The sequence below is a fragment of the Elaeis guineensis genome, chromosome 1, assembly GCF_000442705.2.
Source record: "Elaeis guineensis isolate ETL-2024a chromosome 1, EG11, whole genome shotgun sequence".
Lineage (NCBI taxonomy): Eukaryota > Viridiplantae > Streptophyta > Magnoliopsida > Arecales > Arecaceae > Elaeis > Elaeis guineensis.
In genome coordinates, this window is record NC_025993.2 from 2,531,464 (window position 1) to 2,548,407 (window position 16,944).

Below are 16,944 nucleotides of genomic sequence, written 5' to 3' on the forward strand. Positions count from 1 at the left end.
ATAATCATCCACTGGAGGTGGGAAGAGAGATAACAACGAGAGGCACTTAAAATTATCTTTCTATTGTTAAACTGGTAATGCCCTTTTGTAACTGGATCTCCCCCCCCCCCCCCCTCCTCCTCTACTGTTTTGTTTATTTTATATATATATATATATATAAACTTTTTTGGAGATGATCATGGTATATTGTAAACTGGTAATCAAGTGGCTGTCCATCTCCTCAAGAAACTGCATCGCCAAGAGTCCCAAGTGGAAGATGATCTCGAGAAGCTATATGCACATGGACCTGCCTTGCTAGTATTAGAAAGCAAATTGTGAGGCCTAACTTGAAAGTTTCAAACATACACCTATTTAATTAAATAAAGTTATGTGGACATAAGGCACTACTCAAAAGTAGTGCATGCATAACATTAGAAATATAATCCTGCGCACTCTCGGTAATCAAGTAGCCGTACAACCATAGATCCAAATTCCAATATGATGCGCATGCTTTGCTAGATGAGAGCAGCATTCCTTGCTCGTGAGGAACTACAACTTGAGGTAGTACTTTATGTTCTACTTTCTCAGTGAACAAAAATAAATTTGAACATATTGCGCGGCAGTGTCAAGGAAAATGAGGAGACTGTATATTAACTAGCATGTTTTTCTGTTGGTTACTTCGGGGAGCACAAACTTGAAAGACTTCTTCTGATTTGATTATACATATCTAACAAGTACGAACAGACATGGAGACAGATCATGGCATTCATTTCACTTCTTTCCATCGTACTTCCTTGGGTTGAAGTTGGTGCTATGTTCTTTTGTATTTGTTTACCCTCGCCTATTTCTCTGCCATCTATGCACGAGACCATGCATTGCCTAATAGATACAGCACGGAATTGCACCTTGTGTTCTTTGTACGTGCCCCTCCAAATCTGCAGGTTTACACTGTATCGACGTTGATCTCTCATCAGTGATACCTTTTTTTTTTTTGAGAGAGAGAGCAGTTATCTGTATTAGTTGCTCCCATTTTAAATGCCTTCTAAATGTGGCTGGTCTTCAAGTCTCAGGACTCTTTGGATGGAAAGAAGATAGAGAAGAAAACAAGAATTAATTTATGGAGGAATGGGATATATATATATATATATATATATATATATATATATATATATATATATATATATATATATATATTAGTCATTGTAATTTTCTGGATGATCTGTAAAGTGAGAAACAGTATAATCTTCAGATATTCGCCTGGATTTCTTTTGGCCTATCAACCTTTTCCTTGTAACTACGAATGGAACTTTGGTTGTAAAGTATGTGCTATCTTGTGCTTTATTAATGCAACAACTACTATCCATTAATTAGAGGAATGACTTTGGCTAGCTACCTATCAACATATAGACATGTTCCAGAAAACTTCGCCAACTCAAAGAAAATGTTTAGGCATCGGAAGCCTGGATGCGGCTGAGTATTGTTGGTACCAGAGGAAAGAGAGATGGAAAGTTTGGAAATAAGGATGACTTCAAGGTGTGTAGCATTGCCACTTTCCTTAAGGCTTTATTCACCCCCACCATTCAGGTATGTAAGGGGAAAGAAGTGAAATAAATGCCATGATCTATACAGAAGATTAAAGATTTCTACAGAAGATGACTTGGATCCACAGTTTGTCAACTCAGCTAGCGTACCAAATGGTTGGCACTCCTGCGGTTCTAATGCAAACCTATGCCCTCTAGACTTTGTTCAGATGGAAAGCAATTGAAGCTGCATTTGATGGAAGACTACTAACTAGGTCCAACCTAATTTATATATGCATATGAGTTTATGGGTGCCTGCACCTATTTTTTTTCCTCCTAAATTGTTGGTGCTAATGCTATGCGTATTTGCATGAACTTGAAGACATCCATGCTCTTAAGCTATTTTTCACAACTCTCAATCCTAAGAGCAGTTTAACATTCTCCAATATCATGTGGGTGCACACGAGTGCCTTAAGCTTGAACCACTGAAAATGTGAGCATGAAGCTTTAATCCATGCCCAACCAGACTGATTGGATAAGAAAACCACCACCCAGCATGCAATCGATTCCCTTATAGAGACCACTGATAAGAGAGTAAGATCACATAAGGTCCCTCAAGTTGAGACCACAGAGTAATGGTGGTCTCTCATGGTCTCCATCCAGGCCGAGAAAATTCAAATGGATATCGAGCCAGCTCTGTAGCCACATGAAAGTACATGATTAACTAAATATCTTATTTGATGTTATTTTACGTTTCATGTGGCCCCAAGGTCCATAATGCTCTAAGCCGGATTCTATTTGATAAGACGTTGAGCAATCCTGTGCTTAATTGACAAGAAACTACTCCACATTCTAAGGTGCTAATGAGGAAGTAAACCAACAAAAGTCCACCAAGTCAAATACTTCGGACGTTATGATAGTTACTTCTGCCCTTAGGATACAATTTGTGAATCACTGATTGTGTCACGCTCCAAATCTGGGACATAACACGGCCATGCTACCGAGGGATGGAACCCACGATAACACGAAACCAATTCATCATAATCATCTAAAATCCATCAAATAAAAAAATTAATTCTATTATTCATCAAATAATTGAACCAATATGGGTTCAGAGCATCTAAATCCAAAAGCAAGTACTAACCTGAATCTCAACATTCATAAATAACTACAAATCCATGATTATAAAATAAGTTAAACTTCTGTTGCCAAATTTTTCAACTTGCTATGCCGATCTTCAAGCTTGGATTCTTTTTGCCGATCCTAACCTTATTTCTCTGTACATAAAAGAGAAAACAAAAAGAATATGAGCTACACTAGCCCAGTAAGTAGAACTTGCACTTCCTTATCGGATCAAGCATAAGTTTTCATGATAATGCAATATTTAGAAAATAGCAGGTAATACAAAATAAAGCATTTCATAGAATATATAACAAAACAAGTTATAGATTCATCATGCATGCATAAATCATGTATATTTCACAATTATGAATCGTAAATCATTTTCATCATGTATTCATGTCATGTTTCAAAACATTGCTCACAGATATTCGTGCTAAGGTCACTATTATACCCGTGACAGGGCCATGTTTCTTAATCGACAGAGTTCTTAATTCTTGTGCCAACTTTATACCCGCTGGCAGGGCCATGTTTCGTGTGGATGCTAGCTCCGGATGTTGATCTTCCCGAAGGGATTCATTCATAGCCATCTGAGAGCCTTTGAAATCTTTATATCTTTTTCTTAAAGCATACATATACATAGATGGAAAAATAATGAAATTCATGCTTCATAATCATGCTATTTTCATAAGACATATTCATGAAATCAATGCTCATAATAAAACATGCTTTTTCATATCATATATGCTGATCCTTATTTTATGAAAAATTATGATTTTATCAATAACAATTCTTTGCATAAAAACATGATCATTTAAAAATAAATAAGGAGCATAAGATCTACTTACCTCGATCGTCCAGGACCTTTTAATCTTCCTTAAAAGAATCAGACAGTCCTATTTAAAAATATTAAATCATTAATAAATTTCATATTTTTTTAATAAAATTACATAATATAAAGAAATGACCGATTTGATAATCAGTCCAATAAATCTCTCGCTTCGGCTCTAACCCGATTTAAAGTCATAGGTCCCTAGGAGTGAAGAAGATAGCCTAATAAGGGATTCATAGGATTTTTTTTTAGAGAGAGAAAGTAGAGAGAGAAAGTGGAGAGAGAATCTTCGTATCTTTTAAAAATGGCAATCATGATTGAGATCATCAGAGGTCCTATCAAAGTGACTTAATATAGAATAACCATGATTGATATTATCAATTTCGAAAAAGAATCGGATCGAGATCCGACCTACTGCACGAATTTCGGAGCAGTTCCAGATCATCATATTTTCATCTCGAGTTTATCCTAGGGTTTGTGATGTAATCAGAGAGAGAGAATGACCCTAGAGAGATGAAATCCATAATGAGAGAGAAAGGTCTAGAGAGAGAAAATAGGAAGAAAATTTAGAGAGAGAAAATATGGAGAGAAGGTAGAGAGAAAAAGTCTAATTCTAGAGAGAGAAAGACTTAAGAGAGAGATGAGAAAAACTTTCTCTCACATATATATATATATATTATTTTTTTTTCTTTTTTTTAATATATTTATATATATATATATTTTTTTTTTTTTCTTTTTCTTTTTAGAGAGAGACAATAGAGAGAGAGAAAGAGAGGGAAAAAGAGGGGAGAGAGGAAAATTTTCTCTTTTCTTATTATTATATTTTTCTTTTCTTTTTTTTTGCTTTTTCTTTTCTTTTTCCTTTTTCTTTTCTTTTTTTTTCTTTTTCCTTTTTCTTTTCTTTTTCTTCTCTTCTTCTTTTCTTCCTTCTTTCCTCTTCTTTGGCCGAACGGGAGGGGATCAGAGGGGCGTCGCCCGTGGTCCGGCGGGCTGCAGCGGCACGGTCGGTGGTCCGGCAACGGCGACCGACGGCGATGGAGCCGGAGATGGCCGGCGGTGAGGTTCGGCCGGTGGGAAGTTAGAAAAAAAATGGAAAAACAGGGGACCGCCCCTTTCCTTGAATTTTCTTCGGTCATTGGCCGATCGCCGGCGGCCATGACCTTCAGGAAAGATAGGTAGAGGGGTGGGGGTCCAAACCTAGGGGTGTGGCGCCATGGACGGCGGCGCTGGTGGCCGGAAAAGGGAGGGAGATGGCTCGGCCGAACAGATGAAAAATAGGGCATCATTTTCTTCTCGATTTCCGGCAAAGTCGGCGACCGACAATGATGATTGGGGCCAGAGGGGAAACGGAAGAAGGAGAGGAAGAAAGGTTGGAGCCTTACCTGAGCTCCGACGGCGTCTTCGGCCTCTGTTTTCCGGCGAGCACAAGAATAGGAGGCCGCGGCTTCAACAGAAAAATCGGAGAGAAATCTCCGGCAATCAACGGTGGCTGTAGGGTCTACCCATAGAGGAGAGGGGAAGGATTCTTATAGAGCTTGTCCTAGGGTCTTTTAATGGCCCTAGGACTCCGATTCTTGATCGGAATCGGGGAAGAGGAAGACTCCGATCGGGAGTCTTCCTCCCTGCTTCCTTTTTTTTTTTTCTTGTGGGCTTTGTGGGCTGGTTTTGGGCCAATTGGGCCGGATTGTCACATTCTACCCTCCTTAAAAAATTTCGTCCTCGAAATTTAACATACCTTCATTTTCAAATAAGTGTGGATATCTCGTCTTCATATCATCTTCAAGCTCCCATGTGGCCTCTTTCTCTTCATGATTACTCCAATGAATCTTTACATACGAAATGATACGCCGTCTTAGAACTTACTCTTTTCGATCAATAATTCGAAGAAAAAAATTTTTTTTTTTCTAGCATCCATTTATTATCAGTAAAATCCTTTCTTATTTACAACTAACGTATTTCATAATATCTTTTGCTTTAAAGGATTAATATTTCTAATCAATTCAGACCACCATGCTTTTGCTGCGCACTCTGATCTCAATTTACCAAGTTATCTAAATCTATAAAAAATAAAAATATCTTTGTATATTAAATCAACCAAAGATAAATTCAACTTTCAGATTTCATATATAATTTAGGATAAAATTTAAGATTTCCTTGTTATTACTATATTTTAGGCATAGCACATCAAAATTAAATCTTCATCCACCTTCTATGTTTGAACTTATTACATAAGCTTCACCATCCCTCAAGAATCCAATATATCTAGAATTAATTTGAGTTAACCTTCGATTTACCTTACCATCATTTAGACAACTTCCAAACCAACCTTTTTTTTGCAAAGTAATTAACATCAAAATCAGTAAAATTATCATATCCTTTATCCATATAGATTTAGCATTTCAATATTATCAAATATACCTAACATAATATATCAATACCTCCCACTTCATTCTAAGGTCAGCACTTCTCGTACTCAGGTCAACCTTGCTAATTGAAATCTAAGATATAACTCGTCAATTCTATTATAGACATCATATGCCATTTATACATAAATTTCATCATAATACTTATTGATTCGAAATCAAATTATTGAATCCTTTCTTTTATATCTATCATGTTCCTCATGATCTTAGCTTCAAGTTCAAATATCATTAAAGTCACAATCTCGAATAATGATAATCTTAAGCTCAAATACCACTTAAGTCATATTCTCTAGTGATCATAATCTAAACTTTATATCATTCTATCACGTCCTTAATGATCATAATCTTAAGCTCTGATGTTATCCATTATACTCCACTCGGTCACATCCTATTGATCATACATAAAATTTTGATATCACTTTATAATCTCAATGATCTTAAACCTAAGCTCTGATATTATTCTATCATATCCTTATCATTTATATCATTTATATCATAATCCCCAATGATTATAACCTGGCTCTGATACCATAAAATGTCACGCCCCAAATCCGGGACATAACACGGCCATGCTACCGAGGGATGGAACCCACGATAACACGAAACCAATTCATCATAATCATCTAAAATCCGTCAAATAAAAAAATTAATTCTATTATTCATCAAATAATTGAACCAATATGGGTTCAGAGCATCTAAATCCAAAAGTAAGTACTAACCTGAATATCAACATTCATAAATAACTACAAATCCATGATTATAAAATAAGTTAAACTTCTGTTGCCAAATTTTTCAACTTGCTATGCCGATCTTCAAGCTTGGATTCTTTTTGCCGATCCTAACCTTATTTCTCTGTACATAAAAGAGAAAACAAAAAGAATATGAGCTACACTAGCCCAGTAAGTAGAACTTGCACTTTCTTATCGGATCAAGCATAAGTTTTTCATGATAATGCAATATTTAGAAAATAGCAGGTAATACAAAATAAAGCATTTCATAGAACATATAACAAAACAAGTTATAGATTCATCATGCATGCATAAATCATGTATATTTCACAATTATGAATCGTAAATCATTTTCATCATGTATTCATATCATGTTTCAAAACATTGCTCACAGATATTCGTGCTAAGGTCACTATTATACCCGTGACAGGGCCATGTTTTTAATCGACAGAGTTCTTAATTCTTGTGCCACCTTTATACCCGCTGGCAGGGCCATGTTTCGTGTGGATGCTAGCTCCGGATGTCAACCTTCCCGAAGGGATTCATTCATAGCCATCTGAGAGCCTTTGAAATCTTTATATCTTTTTCTTAAAGCATACATATACATAGATGAAAAAACAATGAAATTCATGCTTCATAATCATGCTATTTTCATAAGACATATTCATGAAATCAATGCTCATAATAAAACATGCTTTTTCATATCATATATGCTGATCCTTATTTTATGAAAAATTATGATTTTATCAATAACAATTCTTTGCATAAAAACATGATCATTTAAAAATAAATAAGGAGCATAAGATCTACTTACCTCGATCGTCCAGGACCTTTTAATCTTCCTTAAAAGAATCAGACAGTCCTATTTAAAAATATTAAATCATTAATAAATTTCATATTTTTTTAATAAAATTACATAATATAAAGAAATGACCGATTTGATAATCAGTCTATAAATCTCTCCCTTCGGCTCTAACCCGATTTAAAGTCATAGGTCCCTAGGAGTGAAGAAGATAGCCTAATAAGGGATTCATAGGATTTTTTTTTAGAGAGAGAAAGTAGAGAGAGAAAGTGGAGAGAGAATCTTCGTATCTTTTAAAAATGGCAATCATGATTGAGATCATCAGAGGTCCTATCAAGGTGACTTAATATAGAATAACCATGATTGATATTATCAATTTCGAAAAAGAATCGGATCGGGATCCGACCTACTGCATGAATTTCGGAGCAGTTCCAGATCATCATATTTTCATCTCGAGTTTATCCTAGGGTTTGTGATGTAATCAGAGAGAGAGAATGACCCTAGAGAGATGAAATCCATAATGAGAGAGAAAGGTCTAGAGAGAGAAAATAGAAAGAAAATTTAGAGAGAGAAAATGTGGAGAGAAGGTAGAGAGAGAAAGTCTAATTCTAGAGAGAGAAAGACTTAAGAGAGAGATGAGAAAAACTTTCTCTCACATATATATATATTATTTTTTTTATATATATTTATATATATTTTTTCTTTTTCTTTTTCTTTTTCTTTTTCTTTTTCTTTTTAGAGAGAGACAATAGAGAGAGAGAAAGAGAGGAAAAAAGAGAGGAGAGAGGAAAATTTTCTCTTTTCTTATTATTATATTTTTCTTTTCTTTTTTTTTTCTTTTTTCCTTTTTCTTTTCTTTTTCCTTTTTCTTTTCTTTTTTTTTTTTTTCTTTTTCCTTTTTCTTTTCTTTTTCTTCTCTTCTTCTTTTCTTCCTTCTTTCCTCTTCTTTGGCCGAACGGGAGGGGATCAGAGGGGCGTCGCTCGTGGTCCGACGGGCTGCAGCGGCACGGTCGGTGGTCCGGCAACGGCGACCGACGGCGATGGAGCCGGAGATGGCCGACGGCGAGATTCGGCCGGTGGGAAGTTAGAAAAAAAATAGAAAAACAGGGGACCGCCCCTTTCCTTGAATTTTCTCTGGTCATTGGCCGATCACCGACGGCCATGACCTTCGGAGAAGATAGGTAGAGGGGTGGGGGTCCAAACCTAGGGGTGCGGCGCCATGGACGGCGGCGCTGGTGGCCGGAAAAGGGAGGGAGATGGCTCGGCCGAACAGAGGAAAAATAGAGCATCATTTTCTTCTCGATTTCTGGCAAAGTCGGCGACCGACAATGATAATTGGGGCCAGAGGGGAAACGGAAGAAGGAGAGGAAGAAAGGTTGGAGCCTTACCTGAGCTCCGGCGGTGTCTTCGGCCTCTGTTTTCCGGCGAGCACAAGAATAGGAGGCCGTGGCTTCAACGGAAAAATCGGAGAGAAATCTCCGGCAATCAACGGTGGCTGTAGGGTCTACCCATAGAGGAGAGGGGAAGGATTCTTATAGAGCTTGTCCTAGGATCTTTTAATGGCCCTAGGACTCCGATTCTTGATCGGAATCGGGGAAGAGGAAGACTCCGATCGGGAGTCTTCCTCCTTGCTTCCTTTTTTTTTTTTTTCTTGTGGGCTTTGTGGGCTGGTTTTGGGCCCAATTGGGCCGGATTGTCACAGAATGGCCACAACCTATAAGAGAGAATTTCCTTTCCATTCTTTTTAATCGATTAAAAAAGAAAGTAAATTTATGGTCGCTGGGATAAGGTTTTATGGCTACTGTAAGTTGCAGATTTTATGTTCATAGAATGTTTACGTTTATGCAAGCATCCATGAGATAACATTGTGCTCAAAATGTTATCAGATGTACGAATCAGTGTTCATCAGGGTGAAATATTTCATAGCAATGATCTCTCAACAGAAATAAATGAAACTTTTATCCACGATCTAAACATACGTATTATGGACTGTTAGACTTGGTTAGATAATCATTGTACTTCAGCTTGGTGTATTTTTTTTTTTTATTTTTTTGCTTCACCTACAAGTCAACCCTAGATTGTATTTGCATGGTGATGTCATTTAGGGTTGGAAAGTTTAAGGAGACACGATCATCCCTTCTCCACTAGCAATGTAAAGCAATCTTCGAAGAAACAATAACAAACAACCGACCAACAACACTTTCCAAAACACCTCTTACCTTTCCATTGTCACCCAACGGTTAAAAACCAATAAAAGTAAGCAGTCGTTGGACACCTCAGAATGGCTGCATCATGACTTGTGCTAATTTATTCCTTCTTCTACAGCCACTGGTTACTAATGGCTTTTGTTCTATAAAACAACTCCACCCTTGGAGAGCCTGCCCTCAAGAAGATTGATGGTGCTCTTAACATTCTTGTCAATGATAATTCACAAAGCAAGCTTGATGACCGGATGTACTTCCTCTTTGAGTAGGCATAAGTATGCGATAAGCAATTGCAAAGGTTGTAAGAAGACCATACTAGTCAATAAGCCGTATATATGCTTTGATTCACCTTTTTCGAGTACTTAGCTTGCATGCTTTGTATCGATTTGGATGCTCAGCTCCACTAGTAGTAATAAGACTCCTATCTCTCGATCAAGTAGCATTCGAAGTCCTAACTTTTCTTAGTTAATTTGACATTTGGAAATTTTGTATTGGTTACAACTAAGATTGGAAACAAAACCGGTGTGATTGAAAATTCTTTTGGCCCAAAGCTCAAAAAACTTGCAGGCACCATTAATCGTCGAAGAGCTGATGATTCGACATAATTCGGTATGTCTCTTTTCCTTGGTCAATGTCTGTTGATTTCAAATGACATTCCATAGAGGAGGTTTTAGCAGGTTTGTGAGTACTAAGGAAGAGGAAGGCCAGCAACAGAGGGCAGAGTACGGACATACCATAACTTTTTGGTGGTCTTGAGATCATGTGCCATTCGTTGGAAGCGAACGCATGGCCAGTGTTTCCACAAAAATGGTGGCAGACACCAAGGCAAGAAACTAACATGTCGTCTGATTCCTGTTTCCCAAGTGGATTTTGGCCCCTACCACTTTTCGTGCCATGCGGTGCAACTAGGGATGTAAGACATCATAGCGTATGAGAGAGTAAGAGAGAGAGGCTTTGCTGTTCTTGGGAAATCACTACATTAATGTACCTACTGGAATAGTAGAAACATTGGAACGATAATTCACATGGCTCATCATAACCAGTATTTTTTTTTTCCCCCTAAACACCAAAAACCAGAAGGATCATGACTTCGTGCTTTTAGCTGGATCAGATTGCATAATTCTTGATGCTTGACCACAACAGGTCATTTCGGCAAACGATAATTTGGTCTCTATATTTGGACCCAGATCTTTTACTATATAGTTAATGGAAATTATATTATATAAAATGTGAACTCCTCCAAGAGATAACAATAATCTAGTTCCGACATACATTATCTGAAGCGGAGAAAAAGGACACATGCCTCACATATGCAGGGGGCAAACTTATCATGGTTGCTCGATAAAACTTCTTTTTATGGGGCAGGTAAAAAGAAAAAGAAAAAACTGCAATATGAGCTGTCTTGTTCTGTCCAATATGCATCACCCTTATCAAAATCTAATCCAAGTTACTTTTCTTTGTTCTTATTCCCTTAGATAACTCGAACTCAAAGCCAGGGTTCGATACTCGAATGGTATCGGCCCAGTAGGGATTTTTTTTTTTTTTTTTTAAAAAAAGAAGTAAAAATTTCGAACAGATCCAGGTAACTTTTACATGCAGTGAGACTTGTCTTCTCCAACGTTATTTATTTATTTATTAATTTTTAAAAAAGAACTCAAACCAGAGAACACCCAGCGTTGGAAGAATCTCCCTATCCTTCGTCGACGGAAACGTCGGTCCCTAATTTCACTCAGACAATGATGCTTTTATATGAAAATTTCCAAAGCCTTTATCAAAGTCTCTTAAACTATAGTTCGACGACAATGGTTATAGCACTCTTTGTAATTTGTCGATCTCATATTAGTATGAGAAGAAATCTGGGCTTTCAAATAGCCAGTTGTATGCTTCCCTGGGAAAAAAAATGAGGTGTTATAGGTTCCTAACGATGTTGAACCAGAGACAACGGGGTGTACGTGGAGAGAGCGCCAAGGCTGTCAGAGCAGGAGAGGCGCTAACTCCATTTCCGTATCCATAACCAACCCTACTCCACTTAGAAATTTTAGGCTCCCTAGGCCGGCGGAGTTAAAGCTCGCAAAACCCGATCTTTGCTAAAGCAAAGGATCAACACCACTAAGGAGATGGAATCGACTTCTCGCTCGAGCGGTAATAGCATCAAAGCAAATGCTCAGCAGGTGTTTGCAATATTGTGTAAAAGAGTGAAGACTCATGTAGCCTTCCAGTTTCTCCTTTACTGCAGTAATAATGCACTTGGACACAGGTTAGATTGTCTGGCCACAAAAAAGAAACAGAGGATATTAGATCCATCAAATGCATACAGTATTAGCCGTCATCATCCCCTTCTTCTACCTTGATGGCTTCTTTATCTGTTACATATTAAAGTAGCCGGCATATTTCATAGGATATTCATAGATATTGACAATTAGACACGAAAGATGTCAATGAAGCAATATCCACGTAAGAATACAACTATGGCACAGAGATATGCATTGAATGAAGCCACAAGGATGAAAATAATAGAAACAAAAGTGAACAGGTGAAGCACTCAAGCAACTTTATCTACGACTTAAGAACCCCTTTTTATCCACCCTTCACTGTCTCAGTAAAGCTAGAGACTAGCAAGGGTCATGAAGGCGACGAAAAAGTGGTGGCCCTTTGTACGGCATACTCTTTTGTAGCAGGAATTAGAAGTGTCTCACTATTTTCATCATCAACGACAACTGTAGTACTGACATTCTTATTACTATTACTGTTGCTTGTGTGTCACTAAACAACACAACAACAACAAGAACAACAATTATTACAACTACTACTATAACGGTTAGTATTAAAGAAGAAGAACAATAACAACAACAAGAACAAGAACAATAATAATAAATCTCTAAAACAGTGACGCTAGTTTTAGATAGCAAATCTTCGCTACTGTAACACAAAATCTTAGCTTTAGAAAGAAAAGAAAATTCTACCATCATACACTGAGGATGGGGGTCGTAGTCTCCCACCATGTACCTTTTTGTAGTCTCCACTGACCCTATAATTTGGTCTCGATAGGACCTTTTGCGTGGAGTTTTTAAACACGTTTCCTTCTCTTTATGCTCCTCCAAAATAACTAAGAGAGTCATAGCCGGCTGACATATAATAATTATTCAATCTATTTCAACAACCATCCATCAAATGCTTTTTTCATAAAAACTCACAATGGGAGAACACATGATCTGTCTCCACCCTTATTTTCTTTAATCTTCACAGGCTTCTGCTTTGTAATCAGATTCCTCTAGTAGAAGCGTCCACGTTTATCTCCTTTGCATGCACACCTAAATAAACACTGAAAATGTTCAATTTAGAATACTCAAGAGAGAGTACATGAAAATATCACGACACATTTATTGAATCAACTCCGACGAACTGGATCAAGTATAATCATCATCCATCAAATACTTCTCCCTTGAATAAACTGCGTCATTGCACATAACAATAATCTCTCCACATTTTTTGTTCAAAATCAGCTTTACCTTCAGCAATAACAGAAATTACCATGATGACATATTCAGAATGACAAAAAATATTTTACCATTGACTTTTCCTCTTTACAGCCAATCACCTGTGGTTATAACAGTGAACTTAGTTACCTACCAATAACCTGTTAATTGATTTCACTAGTTCACTATACTCTTTGCTATCAACAAGATTTATTCTTTGACTCATAATTCTTGTTCATTTTGAAAATTGCGCATCTAAATAACTTAGACATTACCAAATTAAGCATAAGATGCATCAATTTTTCTGCTGGTGTAGTTCATGCAATCTCGACCATTTTTATGCACTGATACTCCCCTTCACTCCCAGGAAAAGCTGCATTCCTCAGAGCTGCAATATATACAGTGCAGCAAAGTGAAGTTCACAGTCAGATAACACCAAGATCAGATTTGTAGCTTTTAATCCCACTCAAGATAAAAAAGGCTACAATTACCTTTCCAAATCCAGAAGTCCATTACTATTTACGTTAGTGGTTCCTTTGTGCTGTAACGGCGGCTTGGTAATGGTGAACATACCTAAGTATCTAATTCTTCGCCCAACTCACCAAAATTCAACCTACCCAACTCCAAGAATAGCAGCGAAATTTTTCCTCCTAGAATCAGGAACGGACACGTGTAGGGAAGTGGATATTTCAGAAACACTTTTAGTAATGGAAGTGCTAAGAAAGTTGGTGCGGCTTTGAGGGTATGAGAAGATTCCAAAACAGGTGCCTTAACTTACAAGTCTTCTGGCCTAAGAACCTGTGCGGCTTTAAGGATATGGGAAGATTCCAAAACAGGTGCCTTAACTTACAAGTCTTCTGGCCTTTAGACAGTCAAAAATCACAACACGGCATTTAGGAAAGAGAAAAAAGCATTGAAGCTGACTCATCATAGCATGCCAAAATGCAACTCACAGACTACAGTATCTAAGAACGCTCTGTTTATTTCCACTTCTGTCAGATTCTTGCTTTACATATGAATGTTTTTGTGACTGAAGTTGGCTGTCTACTCGTGTCCCTAGCTATGCAACACATGCAACTTGCCTCATGAGTCGTTCCAAAGAAAACATCCGCTATTGAACTGTATTAAATTGAACTCCTACAGTCAAGAGAATAATAACATTAGAAAATAGAGATATGCCACAGAGGATGTCACCCTGAATTATCACTTTAACAAAATGTGTAATGGCTGCATTACAGACATATCCCCTTTTTAACTCCCTAAGCAGGAATGTTTCTTTAGAAATATAATAGGGACACTATTATGTGTCACCCTGCCTTCTGCATTGATTTCCAAACAAGGTTCCCATACTGATAACTAAAGAAAAAAAGGAAAAATAGTTAGAAAGCATCACAAAATAATCCAATGCGAGTGATTATGTATCATAGGACAAACAGAACTAACATTATTGTCCATAAAAGCCATTCAACTGAATTATTACCAATTGATAACAAAAGGTGAATATTCAAGCAAAAACCTAGTAACTCTAAAAGAAGTGAGGGTAATAGATATTCTATACTAAGTCCAACCTAGAGATGCCCTAAAAGAGTGCCATATAATTCTGATATTCATTTTTCAATTGCACCTACTTTTTCATAGTAACAAACACAACAACCCAAAGTAACATCATGATATCAAATATAAGAATATCTAAGATGAACAGGTGGAACAATTACAGTGTGGTCTAAGAACTACACTAAATACTCAAAATACTACTGTAAATTTGAATGAGAGCACTTGTGTCAGAAAAGGCTTATAGCTCAGCAGAAAATATCAAAGAGAGAGACAGAGAGAGAGGAGAGAAACTTTGGTTCCATTCTATTCTTCCTTTTTAAAAATATCAAGAATTCAGGCTCACATTCATTAATTTTGAGCAAGTATCCAAAAAGAAGGATTAACTTTGAAACAATGCTAATAACACAGATTGGAAAATGTACCGATTGCTTTATCCTCAGTCTGAGGAAATAAATGACATACTATTTGCCATCACAAAAATTTACATCTCTCATCGGGCAATTTGTTGGAGCCTGGAAATCCTATATTAATGAAAGGTCATATTCAGAAGACAACATTGGTGCAGAAGACCATAAAATGCATCACCAACATGTTTATCCTTTTCTACATGAAACAAAATGAAAAGCAGAATAGTAAACTTTGCATACCATTGCTTTCTGGTGAATGGGTCTCTAACTTAACGTCCGCTTGTTGAATGACTCCATAGTTAAATTAGCAGTAAAGGCAGGTATGGAATTCATCTTCTTTATAAATATCTCAATCTGTAACATTAACACTTGAGCTCAGTAGGTAGACTTGCATTTCAGTAGGTAGACTCCATGTTCAGATGCATCTTATATCACAGTATACTTGCGATCATTTCAAGGTAGAATATTACCATAAACAAAAAGCCTTAGTAAACCATAAACATAACTGACAACCTTAAGAACTTGCATGAGTTTAGTATATCATTTTTCATCACACTTCAATTCCAGAGCATATACTCTGATAAATAGATTCACATTAAGGGCATATCCCTTCATATACTAGAACTTTTGACTAAGTTATGGGCACCAATGGAGGCTATGTCAAGTCCCGTGTAACTTTATGCCATATTTGACCCAAATATGTTTCTTTATAAAAAAAATTGGCTACTCATTCAACATTTAGGCCCAATTTTCAGTCAACATCTGGTTAAATCAGGATTTCATAACCAAACTTTACACTCTTAACTATGTGTGCTATATAAACTATTTATGTTTGTCACAGTCGCAAGTTTATGAGAACAATACGGGGTGCAGGTGAAGTTATTTGGCATAGGTTTCAACAGATGCAATGAGTGAGTACAAGTTTGGTTCCAATTGAAAAATTAGTTCTGCTATCATCTTAATTACTTCACCTACTTGAACCCATAAAAAGAGGATACAATTCATATTCCCTATAAAAATTCCAGCTCTTGTCACCCAAGATCAAACTGGGCTTTTTTACCAAAATACAGTTATTTAAAAAAAAAATTCAAAGTAATGCTCTTTCCAAATTATTTATCCAACTACTATCCGAAAGAAAATCGCCCTATCATAGGCCGACTTTATATGCCAACTCACCATAATCCACGCCACGTGGAAAGGTGAATCAGCAACAGAGAGCCGCCGTATGGAAGGGCGACTCATATAGTTGCCTTATGGAAAAGCGACTCATAGAACCGCCTTACCACTCGCCCTTCCATAGGGCGACTTAAGATCCCTTATACCCCGGCTAAACCACTCCCTCCCCTCTCTGTCACTAAGGCAAAAAAAAAAAAAAGCTAAACCCTCGATCCCGCCTTTCCCTAACTGATTTTCGATCCACGCTTTTCCTCGTCGCGCGATCCCCCAACTTACCTCTCGATTCCCAACACGAGAACCCCCCCTCCCTCTCTCTCTCTCTCGATCCTCGATGCGAGAACCCTGCACTCCCTCTCGATCCCCTGCGGCCCTCCCTCCTCTCGGTGCGAGCGAGCCCCCTACCTCTCTCTCGGTCCCTAATGAGAACTCTTCGTCCCTCTTGATCTCCAACGGCCCTCCCTCCTCTCGACGCGAGAACCCCCCTCCCTCCTCCTCTCGGCCCGCCCCCCAGCATACCGCCGTCCCGACCTCCTCTCAACGGTCCTTGGTGCGCCGCCCACCCCAATCCTGAGATGCCATCAGGAAGGTAATTTTTTTTTATTTTTATAATTTTATTTTTTATATGAATTATAAATTTATTTGTTCAACAACCTATGCATTGTACAGGAGGAAGGCAATTTAATTTAACTAATATTAATTTATAAATAAATTATCAAAATAATTT

At 37.4% G+C, this 16,944-nt stretch overlaps 1 protein-coding gene across 14 annotated transcripts in view; it reads right to left on the reverse strand.

Moving 5' to 3' along the window:
- Positions 1–12,455: 12,455 nt before the first annotated feature.
- Positions 12,456–16,944, reverse strand: part of LOC105036216 (mitotic spindle checkpoint protein MAD1) — an 88,224-nt gene continuing 83,735 nt past the window's right edge. For 7 of the 14 annotated variants that reach the window (XM_073254706.1, XM_073254662.1, XM_073254626.1 and 4 more), the window contains 2 exons: positions 15,285–15,398; positions 14,919–15,158 (listed from right to left, as the gene is read on the reverse strand). In XM_073254706.1, the coding sequence (XP_073110807.1) occupies positions 15,309–15,398 (90 nt within the window). In that variant the 3' untranslated portion in view covers positions 14,919–15,158; positions 15,285–15,308. Of the gene's footprint in view, positions 12,930–13,358; positions 13,472–13,574; positions 14,221–14,259; positions 14,440–14,918; positions 15,159–15,284; positions 15,399–16,944 lie in introns of those variants that run through there. The other 7 variants (XR_012140112.1, XR_830460.4, XR_012140115.1 and 4 more) reach the window with 6 other exon arrangements.